General features: G+C 38.8%; 2 protein-coding genes across 12 annotated transcripts in view; both read left to right on the top strand.

Annotated features, from left to right (window-relative positions):
* EED (embryonic ectoderm development) overlaps positions 1–7,972 on the top strand; it is a 195,138-nt gene extending 187,166 nt beyond the window's left edge. For all 11 annotated transcript variants that reach the window (XM_045483735.1, XM_045483740.1, XM_045483737.1 and 8 more), the window contains 3 exons: positions 6,060–6,218; positions 7,199–7,272; positions 7,638–7,972. In XM_045483735.1, coding sequence (XP_045339691.1) covers positions 6,060–6,218; positions 7,199–7,272; positions 7,638–7,764 — 360 coding nt within the window. In that variant the 3' untranslated portion in view covers positions 7,765–7,972. The remainder of the gene's footprint in view (positions 1–6,059; positions 6,219–7,198; positions 7,273–7,637) is intronic.
* A 12,611-nt stretch (positions 7,973–20,583) lies between these two features.
* Positions 20,584–21,240, top strand: part of HIKESHI (heat shock protein nuclear import factor hikeshi) — a 44,293-nt gene continuing 43,636 nt past the window's right edge. Inside the window, exon 1 of the mRNA XM_045483701.1 lies at positions 20,584–20,826. Coding sequence (XP_045339657.1) covers positions 20,797–20,826 — 30 coding nt within the window. The 5' untranslated portion in view covers positions 20,584–20,796. The remainder of the gene's footprint in view (positions 20,827–21,240) is intronic.

The following is a 21,240-nucleotide window of genomic DNA, read 5'->3' as shown; positions in this document are numbered from 1 at the left end:
TACTTTGAGAAAGAGAAAGTGTGTGTGATTGGGGGAAAGGACAGAGAATCCCAAGCACGCTCTGCTCTGAGCCACCCAGGCACCCTGTCATTGTTTTTTTTAATATCGATTCCAGTCCGTGGAATAAGTTTATTTGGTCATAGTGTATAATTTTTATATATGTTGCTAATAGTTGGTATTTTGTTAAATATTTCTGTATTTGTGTTCATGAGACTGATATTAGTCTGAAGTTTTTTGTAATGTCTTTGTCTGGTTTTCCTTTTGATAATACTGGCTTTATAAAATGAATTGGGAAGTTTTCCCTCCTATTTTCTGGAATTGATAGAATTGGTGTTTATAGAATTGAAGATTTATAGAATTCATGTTAATTCTTCATAAATGGTTGTTAGAATTCTCCAGTTAAATCATCTGGGCCTAGAAATTTTTGAGGGAGAGTTTTAAGGATAACAGATTCAGTTTCCCTGATAGTTAAAAGAACTGACTGTTGAAATTAACTATTTTATATTGTGTGAGTTGTGGTAATTTGTGCCGTTTGAGGAATTGGTCCATTGTATTTAAAGTAAAAATTGTGTGTAGAGTTGTTTGTAGCATTCTTACTGCCCTTTTGATAACTGCAAGGTCTCTACTGATGGCCCTGTTTCATTCCTGAAATTGGTAATTTATTGTCTTCTTTTTTTGTCAGTCTTGGTAAGGACTCATCAATTTTTTATCTCTTCTTTTATTTCCCATGGATGTATTTTGCTCTTTTGCCAATTTCTTAAGGTGTGGGAGCTTAGATTATTAAAAAAATTTTTCTTGGGGTGCCTGGGTGGCTCAGTCGGGTAAGTGGCCAACTTCGGCTCAGGTCATCATCTCACGGTCCCTGAGGTTGAGCCCCTCATCAGGCTCTGTGCTGATAGCTCGGAGCCTGGAGCCTGCTTCTGTTTCTGTCTCCTTCTCTCTCTACCCCTCCCCCATTTGCACTGTCTCTCTCTGCCTTTCAAAACTGAATAAATGTTAAAAAAATTTTTTTAATGCTTATTTATTTTTGAGAGAGAGAGAGGGAGACACAGAATCCAAAGCAGGCTCCACGCTCTGAGCTGTCAGCACAGAGCCTGATGTGGGGCTTGAACCTATGAACGGTGAGATTGTGACTGGGGTTGAAGTCAAGACGCTTAACTGACTGAGCCACCCAGGTGCTCCAAGAGAGCTTAGATTATTGAGTTGAGACTTTTCTAAAGTAAGTATTAGATGCTGTAAATTTTCCTGTCAGCACTGCTTTAGCTGCCTTTCACTAATTTTGATACGAAGTGTGTTGTTTAGTTTCTAGGTGCTGGAGATTTTCTTGTATCTTTCTCTTACTGATTTCAGTTTGATTCCATTGTGGTCACAGCATACTCTTGATGATCTTGGCTCTTTTAAACTTTTTGAGATTTATTGTATGACCCCATCTGAGGTATATGTTCCATAGGAGCTTGAAATGGATGTGCAGTTCTGTTTGTGTGTAAGTTCTGTAAATGTGAGTTAGCTGCTCTTATTGATGGCGTGGTTGAATTCCATATCTGCACTGCTTTTTCTGTCTATTTATTTTATCAACTAGTGAGAGATGGGGAAGTTTCCAGCTGTAATTGTGGATTTTTCCCATACTGCTTTCAGTTTTATGATGTTTAGCTGCTCTGTGGGTTGCTTGTTTTTGCTATGTCTTAATGACTGGATCCTTTAATTTTTTTTTTTTTCCTTATTTTCTTTTATCTGGGCTTTTCCCCTAATTTCATATAGGTTATATGAACATCTTTTTTTTTTTTCTTTCTTTTTTTTTTAGTAGGCTCAACACCTAATGTGGGGCTTGAACTCACAATTCCTAGATCAAGAGTCGCATGTTCTACTAACTAAACCAGCCAGGCACCCCTATGCGAACATTTTTTAGAATTCCATTTTGATTTATGTGTAGTGTTGAGTACATTTCTTTATGTAGCTTTTTTGGTGTTTCTTCTAGCGGTTACATTATATATGCCTATTACCTATTTTGTTGCCATATTTTATATATATTATGTATTTTTGTTATGCTATCTATAAGTTCACTAGGTATAAAATATGTATAGATTAAAAGTAAAAAATTATCTAAAAATATACTACCATGCAAACATAAGTATAAATATATATTAATATAACTTGTCTGTCTACTGTGTATCAACATTTTACCACTTCATACGAAGTGTAGAAATCTTATTTCCTCTATATTATTACTTTGTCCTCCATTTATAGTATAATTGTCTTAAATATTCCCTTTATACTTGAGAACATCAAAAAGTATTACCATTTTTGCTTCAACCATCAAACATAACTTAAAAACTCCAGAGGGGGGCGCCTGGGTGGCGCAGTTGGTTAAGCGGCCGACTTCAGCCAGGTCACGATCTCGCAGTCCGTGAGTTCAAGCCCCACGTCGGGCTCTGAGCTGATGGCTCAGAGCCTGGAGCCTGTTTCCGATTCTGTGTTTCCCTCTCTCTCTGCCCCTCCCCCGTTCATGCTCTGTCTCTCTCTGTCCCAAAAATAAATAAACGTTGAAAAAAAAAACAAAAACAAACAAACAAAAAAACTCTAGAGGGAAAGGAGGGTATTGTATTTGCTCATTTTGCTTTTTCCATTTTTCTTTCATCCTGATGTTCCAAGATTCCTTATATTATTTCCTTTATGTTTATAAAGGTGCCTATAATCATTCCTTTAGGGCAGGTCTGCCAGTGACAAATTCTTAATTTTTCTTCATTTGAGAATGGCCTCATTTTTCCTTCATTCCTGAAAGGTACATTCGCTCTTTATAGAATTTTTCTGTTGACAATTCTTTTCTTTTTTTTTCTTTTTTTTTAATTTTTTTTAAGTTTTATTTATTTTTGAGACAGAGAGAGACAGAGCATGAACGGGGGAGGGTCAGAGAGAGAGGGAGACACAGAATTGGAAGCAAGCTCCAGGCTCTGAGCCATCAGCCCAGAGCCCGACGCGGGGCTCGAACTCACGGACCGCGAGATCGTGACCTGAGCCGAAGTCGGACGCTCAACCGACTGAGCCACCCAGGCGCCCCATCAATTCTTTTCTTTAAACATTTGAAAAATGTTGTACTCCTTCCTTCCAGGGTCTGTGGTTTCTGATGAGATACCTGACATCATTGGAATTGTTTTTTTCCTAAACATAGGTGTTCTGTCTTAACTGCTTTCATGATTTTTTTCTTACGTGTTTTTAGTTTTCAGAAGTTTGAATGTGATGTGCCTTGATACGGATTTCTTTGAATTTATCTTTTGGGGTTTATTCACCTTGAATTTGTAGTAGATTTATGTCTTTTGGGGACATAGTTTGTCCCAGATTTGGAAACTTTTCAGCCATTATTCAAATTCTTTTTTAGGCCTGCTCTCTTCCTGCCCTTCTTTTGGAACTCTAATGATATGAATGTTACATCTTTTATTTGGACCCCTGGGCCTTTCTTGTGTACATTTGTTTTCTTTTGTTTAGATTGGATAGTTTCTGTTCTAACTTTAAATTTATTGACTCTATTCATCTCCTGTTGAACCTTTCCATTGATTTTCTTATTTTGGTTATAGTAATTTTTCGGTTCTAAAATTTCCATTTGATTGGTTTTTTTTTTTTTTTTTGGCTGAGACTTTTAATTGTTTTAAGTGTGTTTGTAATTGCTCATTGAAGCATTTTTATGGTGGCTAAATCTGTGTTAGGTAGTTCCAACATCTATGTCATCTCAATGTTGGCATTTATTGTCTTTTAGCATTAAAATTGAGAATTTTAGGATTCTTGGTATGACAAGTGAATTTTTGATTGAGATCTGGATATTTTGAGTATTATACAAGACTCTGGGTCTTATTTTATTTAAATCTTTTGCAGCAGGCTTCCTCTGATAAATTTTCAGCTGGGGAAAGGGAGCGCTACTTCATGATTGGCAGGTGGTGGGGCAAGTCAGATGATAGTGTCTTATTACTGTTTCCCAAGTGGTCTCCACTGACCCTGGGGGTTGTGGCTGGTGGTAAACATGCTAACTTTCTGCTGGGCCGCCTCTGATACCACCCCAGCTGGAAAGGAGAAGAGTTACCTCATTATGATGAGGGATAGGGTAAGTTGAGGATGCACTTGAGGTGCATAGTTAACCACCTGAGAAGTGCTCCCCACTGGGCCTTGGCTGGTTCACATGAGGGTGGGCCCACAGTTTTTTTTGTTGGTTTTTTTTTTTTTTTTTTTTTTTTTTCTGTGGTGTTTGGCTAGAGTAGAGTTTTTGAAAATGTTCTCTCTTGCTATGTTGCTATCTTCCTGGTTCTTCGGCCGGAGAGAACAGGCTTTTGTTGGGATTTTTTTGGCCTTTACCCGTTAGTATGGGGGAGTTGCTGCCTTCTCTAGTATCCAGTCTGTAAATGAGGCAAAAGAAAACCAAAGAACTCAATGTGCTTCACATCCCAAGGTTCCTAACCAGACTGCCTTCTCTGTACCTTTCAGAGTCTTATGTTTGCTTTATATTTGATATTTAGTCTTTCAAGCTACAATGAGGATAATAGGAGAAAGTATATCTACTCCATCATTTTGGAAGTAAAAGTAAAAAGCCATCAGCTCTAAAATTTCTTTTCTTAGAACTTAATCAGATGATAGGAAAGAATTTCTGCATTTTAGGTTTCAGGAAGCTGACCTGAATGAACTATATTGGTGGTCTCAAATCTATTCCTGCATCAGAATCACTGGGAGAACATTGTAAAAATAGATTCCTAGGCCTCACTCCTGGAGATTCTAAATCTGGCACAAGGACCTGGGAATTTTAGTTTTAAAAAGCTTTCTAGATGATTTTTAAGTGTAGTCATCTGTTAGGCTTGTCAAATTCTTTTTAGCTCCTTAAGTTTTAGTTCTCCATGAGGGCATTTTACTAATTAAGGGTTCTTTACCAGTGCAGTCAGTGACAAGCACTTGAAGAGCTGTGTTACAATTCTTCTGTTTTGGCCTTCACTTGTAGAGGTTCTCATTCAGTAAGGTTGGGACCAAGATGAGTCTTTTGAGAGAAGTAGACAGGCTTTCAGTCCAATCATGCACTTAGTTAAGAGTTATCAGAGTAGGTAATGTCCAAGGTACTTTACAGTAAAGAATTTGTATATCAGATATATAGCCCTGTGATTTCAAAAAGGCAGAGAGGAAGAAAAAAAAGGGGTATTGTTTCCTCCCTAATCTTCCTATGCCTCTGCTGTTAAACTATTTTATAGGTCAGTGAACCTGACAGAGCTGCCGTATGTGACTGTGTAGGCTGTGTCCTGTAAAACTCCAGGAGGCACTCTACCTACAAAGGAATTTCTCAGTCTAGGTTCTGTTGAGACATTGGGCTAGATAATTTTTTTTTATGGGAGAGGCCATCCTGTACATCGTACGATGTTCAGCAACATCTCTGGCCTCTACCTACTAAAGGCCAGGGACATTGCCAAAGGTCCCTTAATTGGCACACCACTGACCTATAATGTGAATAGTGCCCACTGTGTTGTAATTTTTCTTCCATCGTATTCTTTACTACTTGGTGCTTAACTTACATGTGTGCAAAGAAAGATACGATGTTACAGGATAGAGAAGGTGTAACTTAGTCTATTTCCGTCCTATCCTCATATCAATGTCTTGATGTTAAACCACGCGTTTAATTGCCTTCTATTATAATCTTATCTCTAAGCAGGGGACACATTGAAGAGCCATCTATTTGTATACAGTTTATATAATTTTACCTTTGCTATAAAACACTCAAGTCTCTGGATGCCAGAGTATCTAGAGCTGAATTTGGTTTGGAAGAGAAATTGTGACTTCAAAATGAATATTCCAGATAATATAATGCTTTTGGGTATTGTTAAATTCTGTTGATAATATAACTTCTTGTCGTCAAGTGTGGGCATTGACTCCAAATATAAATAAATGTATATCACTGTATTTAGTAGATGGATAACCAGGTTTTAAGACTGTCAATTCTAAAAAGATAATAGAGGGGAAAAAAGGCTTTTTAAACAAAAAAATTAAATTCAGTTCTTTACATAACATATCTTTTTTTTTCTCATTTTTCTCTTTCAAAGTCTTGTGAAAATGCCATTGTGTGCTGGAAACCTGGCAAAATGGAAGATGATATAGACAAAATTAAACCCAGTGAGTCTAATGTGACTATTCTCGGGCGATTCGATTACAGCCAGTGTGACATTTGGTACATGAGGTTTTCTATGGATTTCTGGCAAAAGGTAGCATCATATTTTTACATTTTCAAATTACTTGACTTAGATCATTATAATTTCACTTTTCTTTTGTGCATCCATGTTCGGTTCCCTCTAAGAATCTCTACCTCAGTATTTTATATTGATTACTTTGGCTTTTGGTGTTATTTATTCTACCTTTGTGGCTCTGCACACCATCTGCAGTGCTTATTATAAATGCAATTGCAGGTGTCAATCATGGCAGTGAGGTATTTACTTTCTGTAACATGTTACTAAGATTTAATGTTTTGGTGATTAGAGTTAACCTTTGTAAGTAGATTTTTGGTAGAAAAACCTAAAGAAAAATAAACATGGGCAAAGTACTAGTTATCTAAAAGTGTTTTTTTTTTTTTTTTTTTTGGTGTGTGCATTTATTTATTTTTGAGAGAGAGACAGAGAGACAGAGCACGAGTAGGGGAGGGGCAGAGAGAGGGGGAGACAGAACCCGAAGCAGGCTCCAGGCTCCAAGTTGTCAGCACAGAGCCTGACATGGGGCTCGGACCCACAAATGGTGAGATCATGACCTGAGCTGAAGTCAGACGCTTAACTGACTGAGCCACCCCAGCGCCCCATAGTTATCTAAAATTTTAAGGAGATTGGTGTTAGGATTTTGTAGTAACAAATTACTTGGGTATTTACTTCTGTAAGAAAGCTTTGGAGGAGCTGTCTGTAGTTTTTGCTACAGTTCTTTAAGGCAGAATAAAGAGTACATGCTAACAATGTAACTTGTAAAAGTTCTTCATAAATTTGCAGAATGCCTTCTGATTTACTCAAAGTACTTCTGTGAGGTATTAGTTGCTCTTATCCCTATTTACAAATCCGAAATTTAAGATGGCAAAGAAATAATTATAAGCATGGCCATAAGCTGGAGCTGAGGTTTTTCTGGAATATGAGTATGTCTTAGGAATGCTTGAATACTTTATAGCCTATTTTAATAATTGGATGTTTAAAAAAATGTGTTTATACAGATGCTTGCATTGGGCAATCAGGTTGGCAAACTTTATGTTTGGGATTTAGAAGTAGAAGATCCTCATAAAGCCAAGTAAGTATTCAGAAATTGTATTGATAATTACTGCCTTTTTCTTAAATGTTATGTCAGTATAGAGGAAGTAATTGATACTTAAGGTACCATCCTCAAATCATTTTTAACATTTAAATGGCTCAGTTATTTTAAAGCATTTATCTTTTATCATAGTGACTGGTTATAAGTATCCTTGTGACAAGTTACTTTTTAAATTTAAAATGTACCCAAATTTTATGAAAATTGAGGTTGAGCTCTTAGTGATGTTTTCAATGAGTTCTATAGGACTTGGAACATCTATTTGTTTTCTAATTTACTGGCTTAAGTTAGATACTGACAACATATTCTGTGAATGGCATTTAACCTGTTGTCTTGTTTTCCCCTAGATGTACAACACTGACTCATCATAAATGTGGTGCTGCTATTCGACAAACCAGTTTTAGCAGGGATAGCAGTATTCTTATAGCTGTTTGTGATGATGCCAGTATTTGGCGCTGGGACCGACTTCGATAAAATACTTTTTCCTAATCAAAATTAGAGCGTGTTTTCTGTGTATAATAGATTAATGTATCTTGCTAGTAAGGGCACATAGAGCATTTAGAGTTGTCTTTCAGCATTCAATCAGGCTGAGCTGAATGTAGTGATGTTTACATTGTTTACATTCTTTGTACTGTCTCCTGCTCAGACTCTACTGCTTTTAATAAAAATTTATTTTTGTAAAGCTGTGTGTTAGTTTATTTTCATTGTGATAAAGAGAAATGTTGAAAGTAATAAAAGTATGCCCTTTTTTGTAGTGATCATTTTTGTAGTTCTTTTACCTGAAGAAAGCTATTATAGGGGCACCTGGGTGGCTCAGTTGGTTAAGCGTCCAACTTCGGCTCAGGTCATGATCTCACAGTTTGTGAGTTCGAGCCCCGTGTCGGGCTCTGTGCTGACAGCTCAGAGCCTGGAGCCTGCTTCAGATTCTGTGTCTCCCTCTCTCTCTGCCCCTCCCCACTCATGCTCTGTCTCTCTGTCTTAAAAATAAATAAAACATTAAAAAAATTAAAACGAAAAAAAAGAAAGCTATATAATGTAGTGATTAAGTGTAAGTTCTAGAACTAAACTGAATTTTAAGTTTTGACTGTGCAACTATAAGCTGGGCTAAGTAACTTAACATCTACCTCAGTTTCCTCTTGTGTGAAACAAGGATAAGATACTCATAGAGTTATTAAGGATCAAATGATTAGACACATGGGAAGCAGCCAGAATAGTACTTGATATACATTAAACCCTAAATTACATTATTTTTACTGGAAATCGTATTTCCTATGTCTTCGTATTTCTTCTGTAATAATATCATAGTGATTAAATTTAAAATTTAGAGTTGGCACATATGATTTAATTAAGCTATCTGCACTATTAAAAAATATACTGCTGTTTGGTTTGCAGCTAGACCATAAGTAATCTGAGTGGATATTTTGCCAGTAGAGCAAGTGAGAAGAGGACATAGAAGTTTGAATGCAGGGGGTTGAAAAATGAAAGAAATGGAGTATGTACAGTGTTACTATCTGCTTTTCTAGAAAGGTATTGCTTAAGAGAAATAGATTGAGGGAATCAGACTTGAGAGTAGTTGATTGTTTTGTTCCAAACATAAGGTGCTTTGTATACACTTATGAACAAGAAGAAATAACAAGAACGAGAAAATCCCCCAGTTAGGACCAACATGACATGTGGAGGAATTAACCTGAAGCAGAGGGAATGAAGAAAACCTGAGTAATCATAAGGTAGGAAGTAAAATGAGGGGACCCAGCATAAAATACAAAACTGAATTTTGTCAAATTTTGAGATGATGAGCCTTGTTTTTTTATAAAAACCCTGCATCTCCACGAATATACCTGTATTTAATACCTTTTTGGATGTGCTCATTGCTTCTGTTTTTTGTTTTTTGTTTTTGTTTTTTTTTTTTCTATTGCTATAAACAGCATTTTGGCTAATAGCTCAGTACACAATTATTTCCATACTCATCTGTCAGAATTAATGAAAGGTATTTCTATTAATGTACCAAATTAACTTGCTCCAACTATATATGTTGGTACCCATTTCACTTTTGTTATTAGTTCCTATGTATATCTCTATGGATCAGCAGTTAGTAAACTTTTTTGTAAACAGCTAGGGAGTAAATTTTTTAGGCTTTGTGGCCCATACAGTCTCTGTCACATTCACTCAACTCTGCTGCTATAGTGTGAAAGCAACTATACACAGTCTGTAGACAAATGGGCCTGGCTGTGTTCCAATGAAATTAATAAAAACAGGCAGTAGGCCATATTCAGTTCCCAGACCTATAGTTTGCCTGCCCTTGCTGTGGATACTGTTAAAACAATCTTGAGGCTCCTGAGATTGCTGAAAATTTAGGTCAGATAGCTCGCAAAGATCACCAAATAGGCAATGAAACAAGTGCTATGAGTGATAATTGGAACAGTAACCTGTAACCTAGACCACTAAAGACTTTAGATAACTGGAATCAGAAAATGTAAAAGCCACATTTAAAATTGCATCTCTTTCCGTGTACTTGACCCTTGACTTGCTTTCTTATTCAACATTTCAATGATCTAGCATACAACGTAACTTACTTTGGTTACATTTCTCCTCCCACTGGGATGTAGGCTTTATGAATGAGGGTAGATTTGTTTTATTTTGCTGGTACAATCCCAGCACGTAGAACAGTGCCTTGCACAAAGGTGCTCAATAAATATTTGTGGGAAAGAATGAAAAGATGCAAACACAAAAATGAGCAAGCAGTAAAAGACTGCGAAGACCATGAAAAAGTATTCATTTCTACCATAATACCCAAGAGTGTCATGTGGACAGGGAGAGAGATGGTGGTTCTGGCATTTCCAGAATGTCTCCCATTTCTGTTGCAATCCTAGCCACTAATGTGCCAGTCTGCTTCAGTTGCCACCAAGCCAGGACTTTGCCCCAAACTAGTATGTCCTGAGAAAAATCCCCCCTGATTTCAAGCTGGATGAGGGACTGATACCATATCCCTATTGTAGTCTTCTGTGGTGAGGCAAGGAGCTCACCAGGACAGCAGATTCTTTCAAGCCTCTGTACCACAATGTGAAGGCCTTGTGTAGTTTTGTTTCCTGAATAATGGGAACCAGGAATTGGCATCCATCTGGGTCTACCCAGAGCCTGATGCTTGATCTAAATTCTTTTCCAGTTATTCGCTGAGTATTCATTCTAGTGCTGTAATGAGCCACAAATTTCTTCATGTAACTTCACATCATGGAACCTATTTTCTTTCTGGATTACAAAATGCGTTTTGGACAGCGAGGACACTTGAAAGTGCACACTTAGCTCACCTGGATCTCTAGCTGAAAAGTGGGGAATAAATTCTGTTCAGATGTGTTAACATGGAGGTATTAAGCACTGTAACATTGTCCATTTAGGCCAAGATCATGTTCATTGCCTCCAAAGGAGCCAAAGTCATGATACTTTCCAGAGTGGGTAAAACAATTTTTGTGTATGGATTTCAGAAAGAAGTCTCCTGGACTCTTGTGCTTCAGTGGACCCCACAGCATTTTGGGAAAGAAATGTAGAATAATTCTCTTTACGTGGGTAATACAGAATAATTCCAGAGAAACAGGACACTTTTGGTCACTTGAGGGCCTGTTGCAAAATGAAATTGCAAGCCTCTTGTTTAAAAAGCAGGAAAAAAGGCACCAGTAAAGTACTAAAAATGCAAAAGCTTTTTCCTTCTGTAACTTCTTAACTTACGGTATTTTAAAATTTGCTTTTAATGTCATTCTAAGTAAAAATGCCATTCTGAGTTAAGATTTTGCATTAGCATGAATTTTACCATTAATTTTCATATTGTATGATGGCAGTTTTCAATGCAAGCATAAAAGTATCTAACTCCTATTAAAATTATGCAGTGGTATTTCTTAGCTTGTACTTTCACGTGTGTTCAGTTCTTGCCAGTACAGTGAAAATGCGGGACAAATTAACTTTTATTTCATTTCTTGATACCACACATTCTACCAACATTCTCTGCATTTGACTTACTGATTTTAGGGCAAAGGAAAACAACCATCCATTATCCTATCTTTCCCTTTTTTTTCTGTGTCATCTTTAGTGTAAATGGTTGACTAATACAAGGAAGTAACATAAGAATAGCTTTGCTTAGTTGTTCAAGTTTCTTTAAATACCTTGTCTTTGTTCAAACCAAGTTCTGGTTCACATTGAAAGCAGGGCCTCTTGGGGTTGTCAGTACCCCCTGCCTACTCTGTTGTAGATGTAACATGCTTACCCTGCACTCATGCTGAGTCTTGCTGAGTTCTACACATGGCTCCAATGGAATTCTTTGCCCACGGGAATCGCAAATGCTACATATGAATAGAGAGGCAAGGGACAGTAGACCTACTTTTGCACATATCCCCTCTTCACATACATGCTGCCCAGTCCCAGTGGACTTTACTTACAAAATTTAAGTTCAAAGACAATTACTAAGAATGTCAAGATGGGAACAGCAGAGTCATTAAACTAAGCATGGGTTCTCTCTGAGCTTAGTGTCCAGTACTACTGAATATGTCACTACTGAATACCGTGAAGCTGATTCTTCCTGGAGCTGACCTGAGGTCCTGTGCCTCCCTTTTCTCAGAAACTCCTGGCACTGACAACTCTGTTGATAGGTTCTCATTTCTTTTCTAAACTATTTAGTCTTGTTATCAATCTCTGGCTCTATCTTGGTTTTCTTTGGTCCATTTGAATAATGAACAGAATGATTTTTCCCCCTTCTCCCCTTCTCTCCACATTTGCCCCCAAAAGAAAAATACCTTTCAGCAATAGGAAATAAGGCAGAGGCTGGGAGTCATGTTGTCCTCTGTGGGGAGGGACTTGAGTCAGAGGAAATCTATGAAGAAGGGTAGGTGGTTGCTGGGGCACCTGGGTGGCTCAATGGTGACTCTCAATTTCAGCTCAGGTCATGATCTCACAGTTTGTGAGATTGAACCCCGTGTTGGGCTCCACGTTGATAGCACAGAGCCTGCTTGGGATATTCTCTTTCTCTCTCTCTCTCTCTCTCTCTCTCTCTGCCCCTCCTCTGCTCACACACACGCTCTCTCTCAAAATAAATAAATGAATGTTAAACAAAAGATGGTTGCTATTGCAGACATGACAAGTATGATGAAGTCTTGGGGCATTTAGGAGGCAAAAAAATTGGCTAAGAAAGGATTGGGATATAACTTAGCTTTATCATCCCACAGAATACTGGAAAAGGGCTGAATTTAAATTAAATGATTTTAAAGTTTCTTTTCAAGGGGTGGCTGGGTGGCTCAGTCAATTGAGCCTCCGACTCGATTTCAGCTCAGGTCACGATCTCATGGTTCTTGGGATGGAGCACCGCATTGGGCTCTGTGCTGACAGTGTGGAGCCTGCTTGGGATTCTCTCCCACTCTCTGCCCCTCCCCACCTCTGTCTCTCAAAATAAATAAATTTAAGAAAAAAAAAAAAGTTCCAGGGCGTCAAGGTGGCTCAGTCAGTTTAGCATCTGACTTTGGCTCAGGTAATGATCTCACTGTTTGTGAGTTCAAGCCCTGCATTGTTGGGCTAGCAGCTGTCAGCGCAGAGCTGCTCTTGGGATTTTCTGTCCCCCTCTCTCTGCCCCTCCCCCACTTAATCTCTCTCTCTCTCTCTCTCTCTCGAAAATAAACATTTTTAAGAGTTTCATAAAACAATACACTTACCATGTATGATGTATTCTGATGTTTTCTATGCCTTTTTTTTCTTTTGGTAATGTGATTGTGACGCACTAAGTTGATTGCACAACTTAATAATCATCTCAACCTACAGTCTGACACACACTGATCTAGGGGAAATGAGCCTAGATGGCTTTTACCAAGGAAATTGGGAGCAAGACCCACATCAGGGGCTTCTGACTGGCTCAGTCGGCAGAGCATGAACTCTTGATCTCAGGGTGGTGAGTTCAAGCTCGCATTGAATGTAGAGCTTACTTTAAAAGGAAAAGTGCTAGATGGTCTCTTTAACCATAAAATATAGCTCTAACGCTATAAAATTTCTAACCTCCCCTACATTCATTTATCACCTCTGGGTTTCCCCTGTTCCCAAAATGACTGTCATTTTGGTATCGAACTAGTGGATTTCTAAAAAGATTTCTTGCTATTTTGTGGTTATTTTCTGCTGCAGAACAAGACTTTAGTTGAATTAAAGCAGACTCATTTCACTTTCCTTGCTTCAGTTACCCCAGGCTGATGTGAAATTTACTAAGTTGGGTGATTTCTGTTACATTTCATGCAGTGAGTTGAGGGAGTGTGTATTTGTGTTTAATACCATTACATTGCAGGTTGAGAAAGTCATTCATTGTGAATATTGGCCATTATTTGATTTTTTTATTTGATGGAACATTTGAACTGCTAAAGTTTTGTATAGAACTTTTTTTTGTCCGGTTGTTCTCTTTGAAGTTTCAAAATGGTTGCCACAACTTCAGGTGTCACTTTTAGTTATGTTAATGTACAGAGGGAAAAAGTGATCATCTCTTCATGTAACTTTCTTAAAACCGAGAAACCTATCCCAGTACCCCCAGTGACTCTTTTCAGGTTTCATTGACCAGAATTGGTGTATAGGACTGGCCCTAAACCAATCATTGCAAAGGGATAGGAAAATTGTTGGTTAGATTAAGCAGGGTCTTCGTCTGGGGCTCTGAGCCTCATGGAGGAGGGATGGCTTCCTAACAAAAACAGGGTTCTGTTAGCAAGGCTGAAGGGAGGAAAATGGATGTTAAATAGATAACTACTAGTGATCGTTACAGGGAAGGAAAATTAATAAATAAAAAGTAATCACAAATTTTGAAGGAACTACATAGAAGTTAGCTTTTGCTGCATAACAGAACATTTCAAATTTATTTAACTCAGGATTCTATTTTGGCTGAGCTCGGCTGATGGCTCTGGTTTTGACTGTGTTCACTCATGTGTCTGGTCAGTTGCAAATCAGCTTGGTAGCTCTGTTCCTAGGGTTTGACTTGTTAGCTTGAGCTAGGAGGGCCAGGTGTCTTTCTTTATCCAGTAAGAAGCTAGCCTTGGCTTGTTCCTATGGTAGATTGGCAAAGTTCTAAGAACTAGAACAGACCCTTTTAAGTATTTTTGAGGCTAATGCTTGGAACTGGCATATCACTACTGCATTCTTTCCATCAAATCAGGTAAAAAGGCCAGGCGGGAGAAGAAATAGACTCCATCTCGGTGTGAGAAGCTGCAAAGTCATGCAAGATCGTGGACACAGGGAGAGGAAGAATTTGTGATATTTTTGCAATGTGCTATAGGTGATAAATAATGGGAGAGTCACTCAGTTCTCCCTTCAAAAGAGAACTATCACTTGGAAAGTTTCAAATCACCAATATGTCTTGTTCTGAGCTGAAGTTCTTATACCAATATGATTGTTATTGATGATTTCCTGATAGTGTTTGTTTTAGGCATCAAAAAGTTCAGAAGATGTGATGCTGGTGACTCAAAACAGTAATGTTAAAGTGACATAAAATCATGGACTATTCAATGCAAGGAATTTTAGAGAGTAATCCAATTCATTATTTTTTCACTTTTATAAAATTAGATTTTATTATTAATATAGGCACATCGTTTAAAAAGTCAAACTGGGTACAAAGGCTTTTAAGAAAAAACAGTAGTTTTATGCTCATGTTCTGTTCCACAGAAGCAAGCACTACATTTTTAGCTATTTCTTCTTTATTTACCTTATAATTCTAATATGCAGTTGTTCTCTTTTGATTCATTTGTTTTGATATATGTATATTGACTACGTTTGAACAGGGTTTTATTTATTTATTTATTTATTTATTTATTTATTTATTTATTTTTGACGTTTTTATTTATTTATTGAGACAGAGAGAGACAGAGCATGAACGGGGGAGGGGCAGAGAGAGAGGGAGACACAGAATCGGAAACAGGCTCCAGGCTCTGAGCCATCAGCCCAGAGCCTGACGAGGGGCTCGAACTCACGGACTGCGAGATCGTGACCTGAACTGAAGTCGGACGCTCAACCGACTGAGCCACCCAGGCGCCCCTGAAGAGGGTTTTAGCTGTCATACCTGCTCTTCCTCTTCTCTCATCTTCTTAATGTAGTTAATAACAATTTTTATTTAATCCACATTTGGAGCTTTATTAAGATAGTATAGTAGGCTGAATAATGCCCTCCCAAAATAGTCAGATCCTAATCTCTGGGACCTATGATGAATGTTACTTTCATTATATGGAAAAAGAGACTTCAGGGGCACCTGGGAGGCTCAGTCGGTTAAATATCCAACTCTTGATTTCGGCTCAGATCATGGTCTCAGGGTTGTGAGAATGAGCCCAGCTGGGCTCTGTGCTAGGGGTGGAGCCTGCTTGGGATATTTCCTCTCTCCCTTTGCCCCTCTCCCCTGTACACACACGCTTTCTCTCTCAAAATAAATATTAAAAAATAGAGACTTTACAGATATTATTGAGTTAAGGCTATTGAGATGGGGAGATTATTTTGGATTACCCTAGTGGACCCTAAATGGGATCACAAATATCTTTATAAGAGGAAGGCAGAGTGATACTTGACATAGAGAAGTAGGCAGTGTGAGGACTGACGGAGGATGCTACACTGGTGACTTTGAAGATAGAAGAAGGGAGCTATAAGCTAAGGAATGCAACTCTAAAATCTGAAAAAGTCAAGAAAACGGATTCTACCCTAGAGCCTCTGGAAGGATGGTGACCCTATGAACATTTTTGTGGCCAGGTTAAACTGATGTCAGACTTCTGACCTCTAGAACAGTAAAAGGATGTCTGTTCATTGAAGCCACCAAATTTGTGGCAACTTCTTACAGCAGCCATAAGGAACAAAACATTCATGTACGTATTGTTTTGTGCTAAGTCACTTTATTGTACAGTTTTATTTCTGTTGGCCTAAATAATGGCTTCTTTTTCAGTTTTAGTTTGAATATCTGACTTAGGGCTAAGTCTTCATGCATTCACTTAGCTTCATAAAACACCACTAAGTATAATTTTTCATGTCAAAAATATCAGATAGTAATCTATTCCATTTCTCTCCCCTGAAAAAGCAAATCCCTCTAGAGGCTCCCTGGATTGATAGCTGTCAGCATATGTCCTGGGACTTCTTTTTGCCATCACCTTTGGAATTCTCTTTATCATTCCCCTTAGTTGAATATCCTGTACGCTGAATCTCATGTCTTTCTTTCTCTTTGTTGGTTTTTATTGGGAGGAGCACATCCATTAACTTCCTGAGAATAAGGTACACAGGAGGTAATTTTTTTTTGAGATTTGGCACATCTGAAAATATCTGTTGTATCCTTTACCTCATTGGAATTTTGACTGGATATTGAGTTTGAGACAGGAAATAACTTATGCTCAGAATTTTGAAGGCATTTTTCCTTTGTCTTCTCGCTTTCACTATTGCTACACAGAGGTCAATTTACTTTGTATGTAACTTTCAATTACTGTATGTAACTTTCTCTCTCTTTTAGCTTTATGGAACCTATTTAGTTTCAGGAGTCTGAAAATTCATGAGGATGAGCCTTGGTGTGGGTCTTGATTTGTACTACTGGGCATTCAATGAGCCTCTTTTTTTTCTGGAGATCCGTGTCCTTCAGTTCAGGATATATATATATATATATATATATATATATATATATATATATATATATATGTTTGTTTGTTTATTGATTTATTTAGTGATCAAAACACCCAACCTAGGGTTCAAACTCAGGACCCCGAGATCAAGTGTCACATGCTCTTCTGACTGAGCCAGCCAGGCGCCCCAGGAATTTTTTTTTTTTTAAGTAGTACTTTTTTGGTAATTTACTGTCCAGTGTTTTCTTAATTTTCCTAGAAATTCCCATACTGACCCTCCTGGACTGATCTTCTAATTTTATTCTCTCCTGATTTCCACTTCTTTCTTTGCTCTCTTTCTGGGATAGTTCTTTGATTTTATCTTACAACCAAACCAGAAAGTGTCTTTTGATTTCTTATACTTTTAAGTTTCATGGGTTCTTTCTTGTTCTTTGATTTTCCACTTTTATAGAATTCTATTTTTATTTTAATTCTACAATCTCTCTCTGGATAATACCATAGGGTTTTATTAATTTTTTTTTCCTGTTCTCTATTGTTTTTGTTTCTACTGAATTTCCCCACCCCACCCTCATTCATTTACTTTGGTCACTCTTTTTCATGATAGTGGCTTTACTCAAATGTCTGGTGATCCTTAGTGGCATATTCTATTTATAAGCAAAAAATAGGGGGAGACCTGTTAATTGGAATGTTTCACTATACTAGGATTAGGCAGATAATCAGTTTTGTCACCAAAGATTTCAAGACCACTAACTGTATCTCTGGCCTGTTTGTTTTCTCCTGAGAAGGACCTTCCAGTCTCCTGCCTGGGGAATGTGAGCCATGAAGGCAGTATTGTGGAGCTAGGAGCAGGAAAACTTCCATATAATTCCTCTGTCCCAATCCAGGATGGCCCATTTGCTCATAGGCACTTTTGCATAATTTTTTTGATGCTATTTTAAATGGTACTGATTTTTAAAAACAGCCCAGAGCCCGACGCGGGGCTCGAACTCCCGGACCGCGAGATCGTGACCTGGCTGAAGTCGGATGCTTAACCGACTGCGCCACCCAGGCGCCCCTGTTCTCAGTTTTTAACAGTCTCTTATGTTTTGGCTCTCTCCCACTCTAACCTCTTTTTTATTTTTGTTTTTCCTTCCCCTCCCCCATGGGTTTCTGTTAAGTTTCTTAGGATCCACATAAGAGTGAAACCATATGGTATCTGTCTTTCTCTGTATGGCTTATTTCACTTAGCATCACACTCTCCAGTTCCATCCACGTTGCTACAAAAGGCCATATTTCATTCTTTCTCATTGCCACGTAGTATTCCATTGTGTATATAAACCACAATTTCTTTATCCATTCATCAGTTGATGGACATTTAGGCTCTTTCCATAATTTGGCTATTGTTGAGAGTGCTGCTATAAACATTGGGGTACAAGTGCCCCTATGCATCAGTACTCCTGTATCCCTTGGATAAATTCCTAGCAGTGCTATTGCTGGGTCATAGGGTAGGTCTATTTTTAATTTTCTGAGGAACCTCCACACTGCTTTCCAGAGCGGCTGCACCAATTTGCATTCCCACCAACAGTGCAAAAGGGTTCCCGTTTCTCCACATCCTCGCCAGCATCTATAGTCTCCTGATTTGTTCATTTTGGCCACTCTGACTGGCGTGAGGTGATATCTGAGTGTGGTTTTGATTTGTATTTCCCTGATAAGGAGCGACGTTGAACATCTTTTCATGTGCCTGTTGGCCATTCGGATGTCTTCTTTAGAGAAGTGTCTTTTCATGTTTTCTGCCCATTTCTTCACTAGGTTATTTGTTTTTCGGGTGTGGAGTTTGGTGAGCTCTTTATAGATTTTGGATACTAGCCCTTTGTCCAATATGTCATTTGCAAATATTCCCATTCCGTTGGTTGCCTTTTAGTTTTGTTGGTTGTTTCCTTTGCTGTGCAGAAGCTTTTTATCTTCATAAGGTCCCAGTAATTCACGTTTGCTTTTAATTCCCTTGCCTTTGGGGATGTGTCAAGTAAGAGATTGCTACGGCTGAGGTCAGAGAGGTCTTTTCCTGCTTTCTCCTCTAAGGTTTTGATGGTTTCCTGTCTCACATTCAGGTCCTTTATCCATTTTGAGTTTATTTTTGTGATTGGTGTGAGAAAGTGGTCTAGTTTCAACCTTCTGCATGTTGCTGTCCAGTTCTCCCAGCACCATTTGTTAAAGAGGCTGTCTTTTTTCCATTGGATGTTCTTTCCTGCTTTGTCAAAGATGAGTTGGCCATACATTTGTGGGTCTAGTTCTGGGGTTTCTATTCTATTCCATTGGTCTATGTGTCTGTTTTTGTGCCAATACCATGCTGTCTTGATGATGACAGCTTTGTAGTAGAGGCTAAAGTCTGGGATTGTGATGCCTCCTGCTTTGGTCTTCTTCTTCAAAATTACTTTGGCTATTCGGGGCCTTTTGTGGTTCCATATGAATTTTAGGATTGCTTGTTCTAGCTTCGAGAGATGCAGATACTATTATTATCCCATTTTATAGATGCGGCAAAGGAGGAATGAGAGTGTTAGGTTAACTAACCTAAGGTTATATAGTTAATAAATGATAAAGAAGGACTTCGAACCCAGGCAGTGTACCTACCCCTCAAGAAGTGATCTTATCACAAATGGTCTTTCTATTTTGAAGGTTCTAGGACTTTTTAGGTAGGAAGTTGGAGACATTGATAGAAACATCCTCTTCTCTCTCTTCACCTTTGGTCTGGCTATCTAAAAGGAATATCTGAAGTAAGATAAGTGGTTGCAGTTTTTGGAACCAAAGCGGAGGCCAGAGGATTGTTACAAACTCTCTGATCCTCCATATGTAACCTGGGTTTGGGAGGACAGACCTGCTGATGACTGGTATTTCAAGTAGGGTAGAGACCCTTGCGAGGGAATACCCTACCTTCCTATATAAGAAGAAAGATAATTAAGCTGTGAAAGGAGAATGAGTATTGGTGTCAATCAGTACTTGATGACAGTTCTTTTGGGTATTGTTTTTCACTTCCTATGAATCTTTTCTGCAAATGCACATAGAAAAAAATCAGACATTTAAAACCCCCATAAATTAAGCGCTGCCACCTATTGTTTTTATACATACTAACTCATTTAATCCTCTCAGCAATCCTATAAGACAGGTACAATTATTATTCTTATTTTACAAATGGGGACATAAAAGCGCTAAGTTACAAAGTTATATAGTATCTTGCTTACAGTCTTACAGAAAATAAATGGGGGAGCTAAGTGAAGCTGACACGAACAATAAAGCTGCCAGTAAGTACTAAACAGCTGATTAAAAATTAGTATTTTTGAGATACCGTGTAGCAGAAAGAGCTGATTTGGATGAGGACTTGGATTCAAGCTCCAACATTTAGTGCTGTGTAAAGATTAGGGGCTAGCTGGTCACCCTGGGCAATTTCCTGGCATACCAAAAGGGAGACAGTAATACCTACTTCATAATTTTTGCCAGGATCTAGTCAAGTGATTATTGTAAAGCGCAGTGTAATCTCTAAATGTCACACAACAGTGAGAAACAACTACCAGCCCGCAGTTCGGAAATTTGGGATCTGGACGATCCTAAAAAACAAGCCCTAGTGACGCTCCTCCCGGAAACCGGAAACCGACGCAGGGCCCTCTGGGATTTGTAGTCTTGAGCAGGCTCTGGCATGATTTTCTCCCTTAGTTGAGGAGGCTGGTTGTAAGCCCCGGAAGTACTCGTCGCCCGAGGGGCGTGCTGGCTAGGAAGTGGGGTCAGAGGCCGAGCGGGGCAGAAGGCGTTCCTGCCACTGGCCTAGTCGCTATGTAGTGGAGGGGCAGGCGTCGTCCCGCATGTTCTGGAACGTTCTTGGGCTCGACTAGGGCAGGAGCCCCAGGACTTCTAGTTGCCGGCTTCGGGTCCCTGCCGGCTGAGCGGAGTCGCCGCCATGTTTGGCTGCTTGGTGGCAGGGAGGCTGGTGAGAATGGGGCCGGGTGGTATCAGGAAGGGGGCAGGACACCCGAGGGCGAAGCCCCGGGAAGGGGAGGGTGCTCCGGTGCAAGAGATGCGGGGAAACCCCCTAAGTGTTCTTTCCAGCTACATATTAGGGTGGAGAGTGGGTGTTGGGGTGTTTGTTCTTTGCCCTCAGCTCTGTTCAGTCATTTAAATAGTAGCCACGTTAGCTACCATTTATCGAGTGTGGATTATCTATATGCTTGGCAATGCACGCCTTTTGTCCCTTTCTCATAATTTCAGCCTTCTAGGTAGCGCTAATTTGGCACTTCACATTTAACCCTCGTAACTCGTGAGATAGTTATTATAATTTCTGTTTTGCAGTTGAGGAACTTAAGCTCAATCGGCAGTTTATTTAAAAAAAATTTTTTTAAACGTT

The sequence above is a fragment of the Leopardus geoffroyi genome, chromosome D1, assembly GCF_018350155.1.
Source record: "Leopardus geoffroyi isolate Oge1 chromosome D1, O.geoffroyi_Oge1_pat1.0, whole genome shotgun sequence".
Taxonomy (NCBI): domain Eukaryota; kingdom Metazoa; phylum Chordata; class Mammalia; order Carnivora; family Felidae; genus Leopardus; species Leopardus geoffroyi.
Note: the sequence above shows the minus strand (reverse complement) of the source record. Positions and strands in the feature narration are given on the sequence as shown.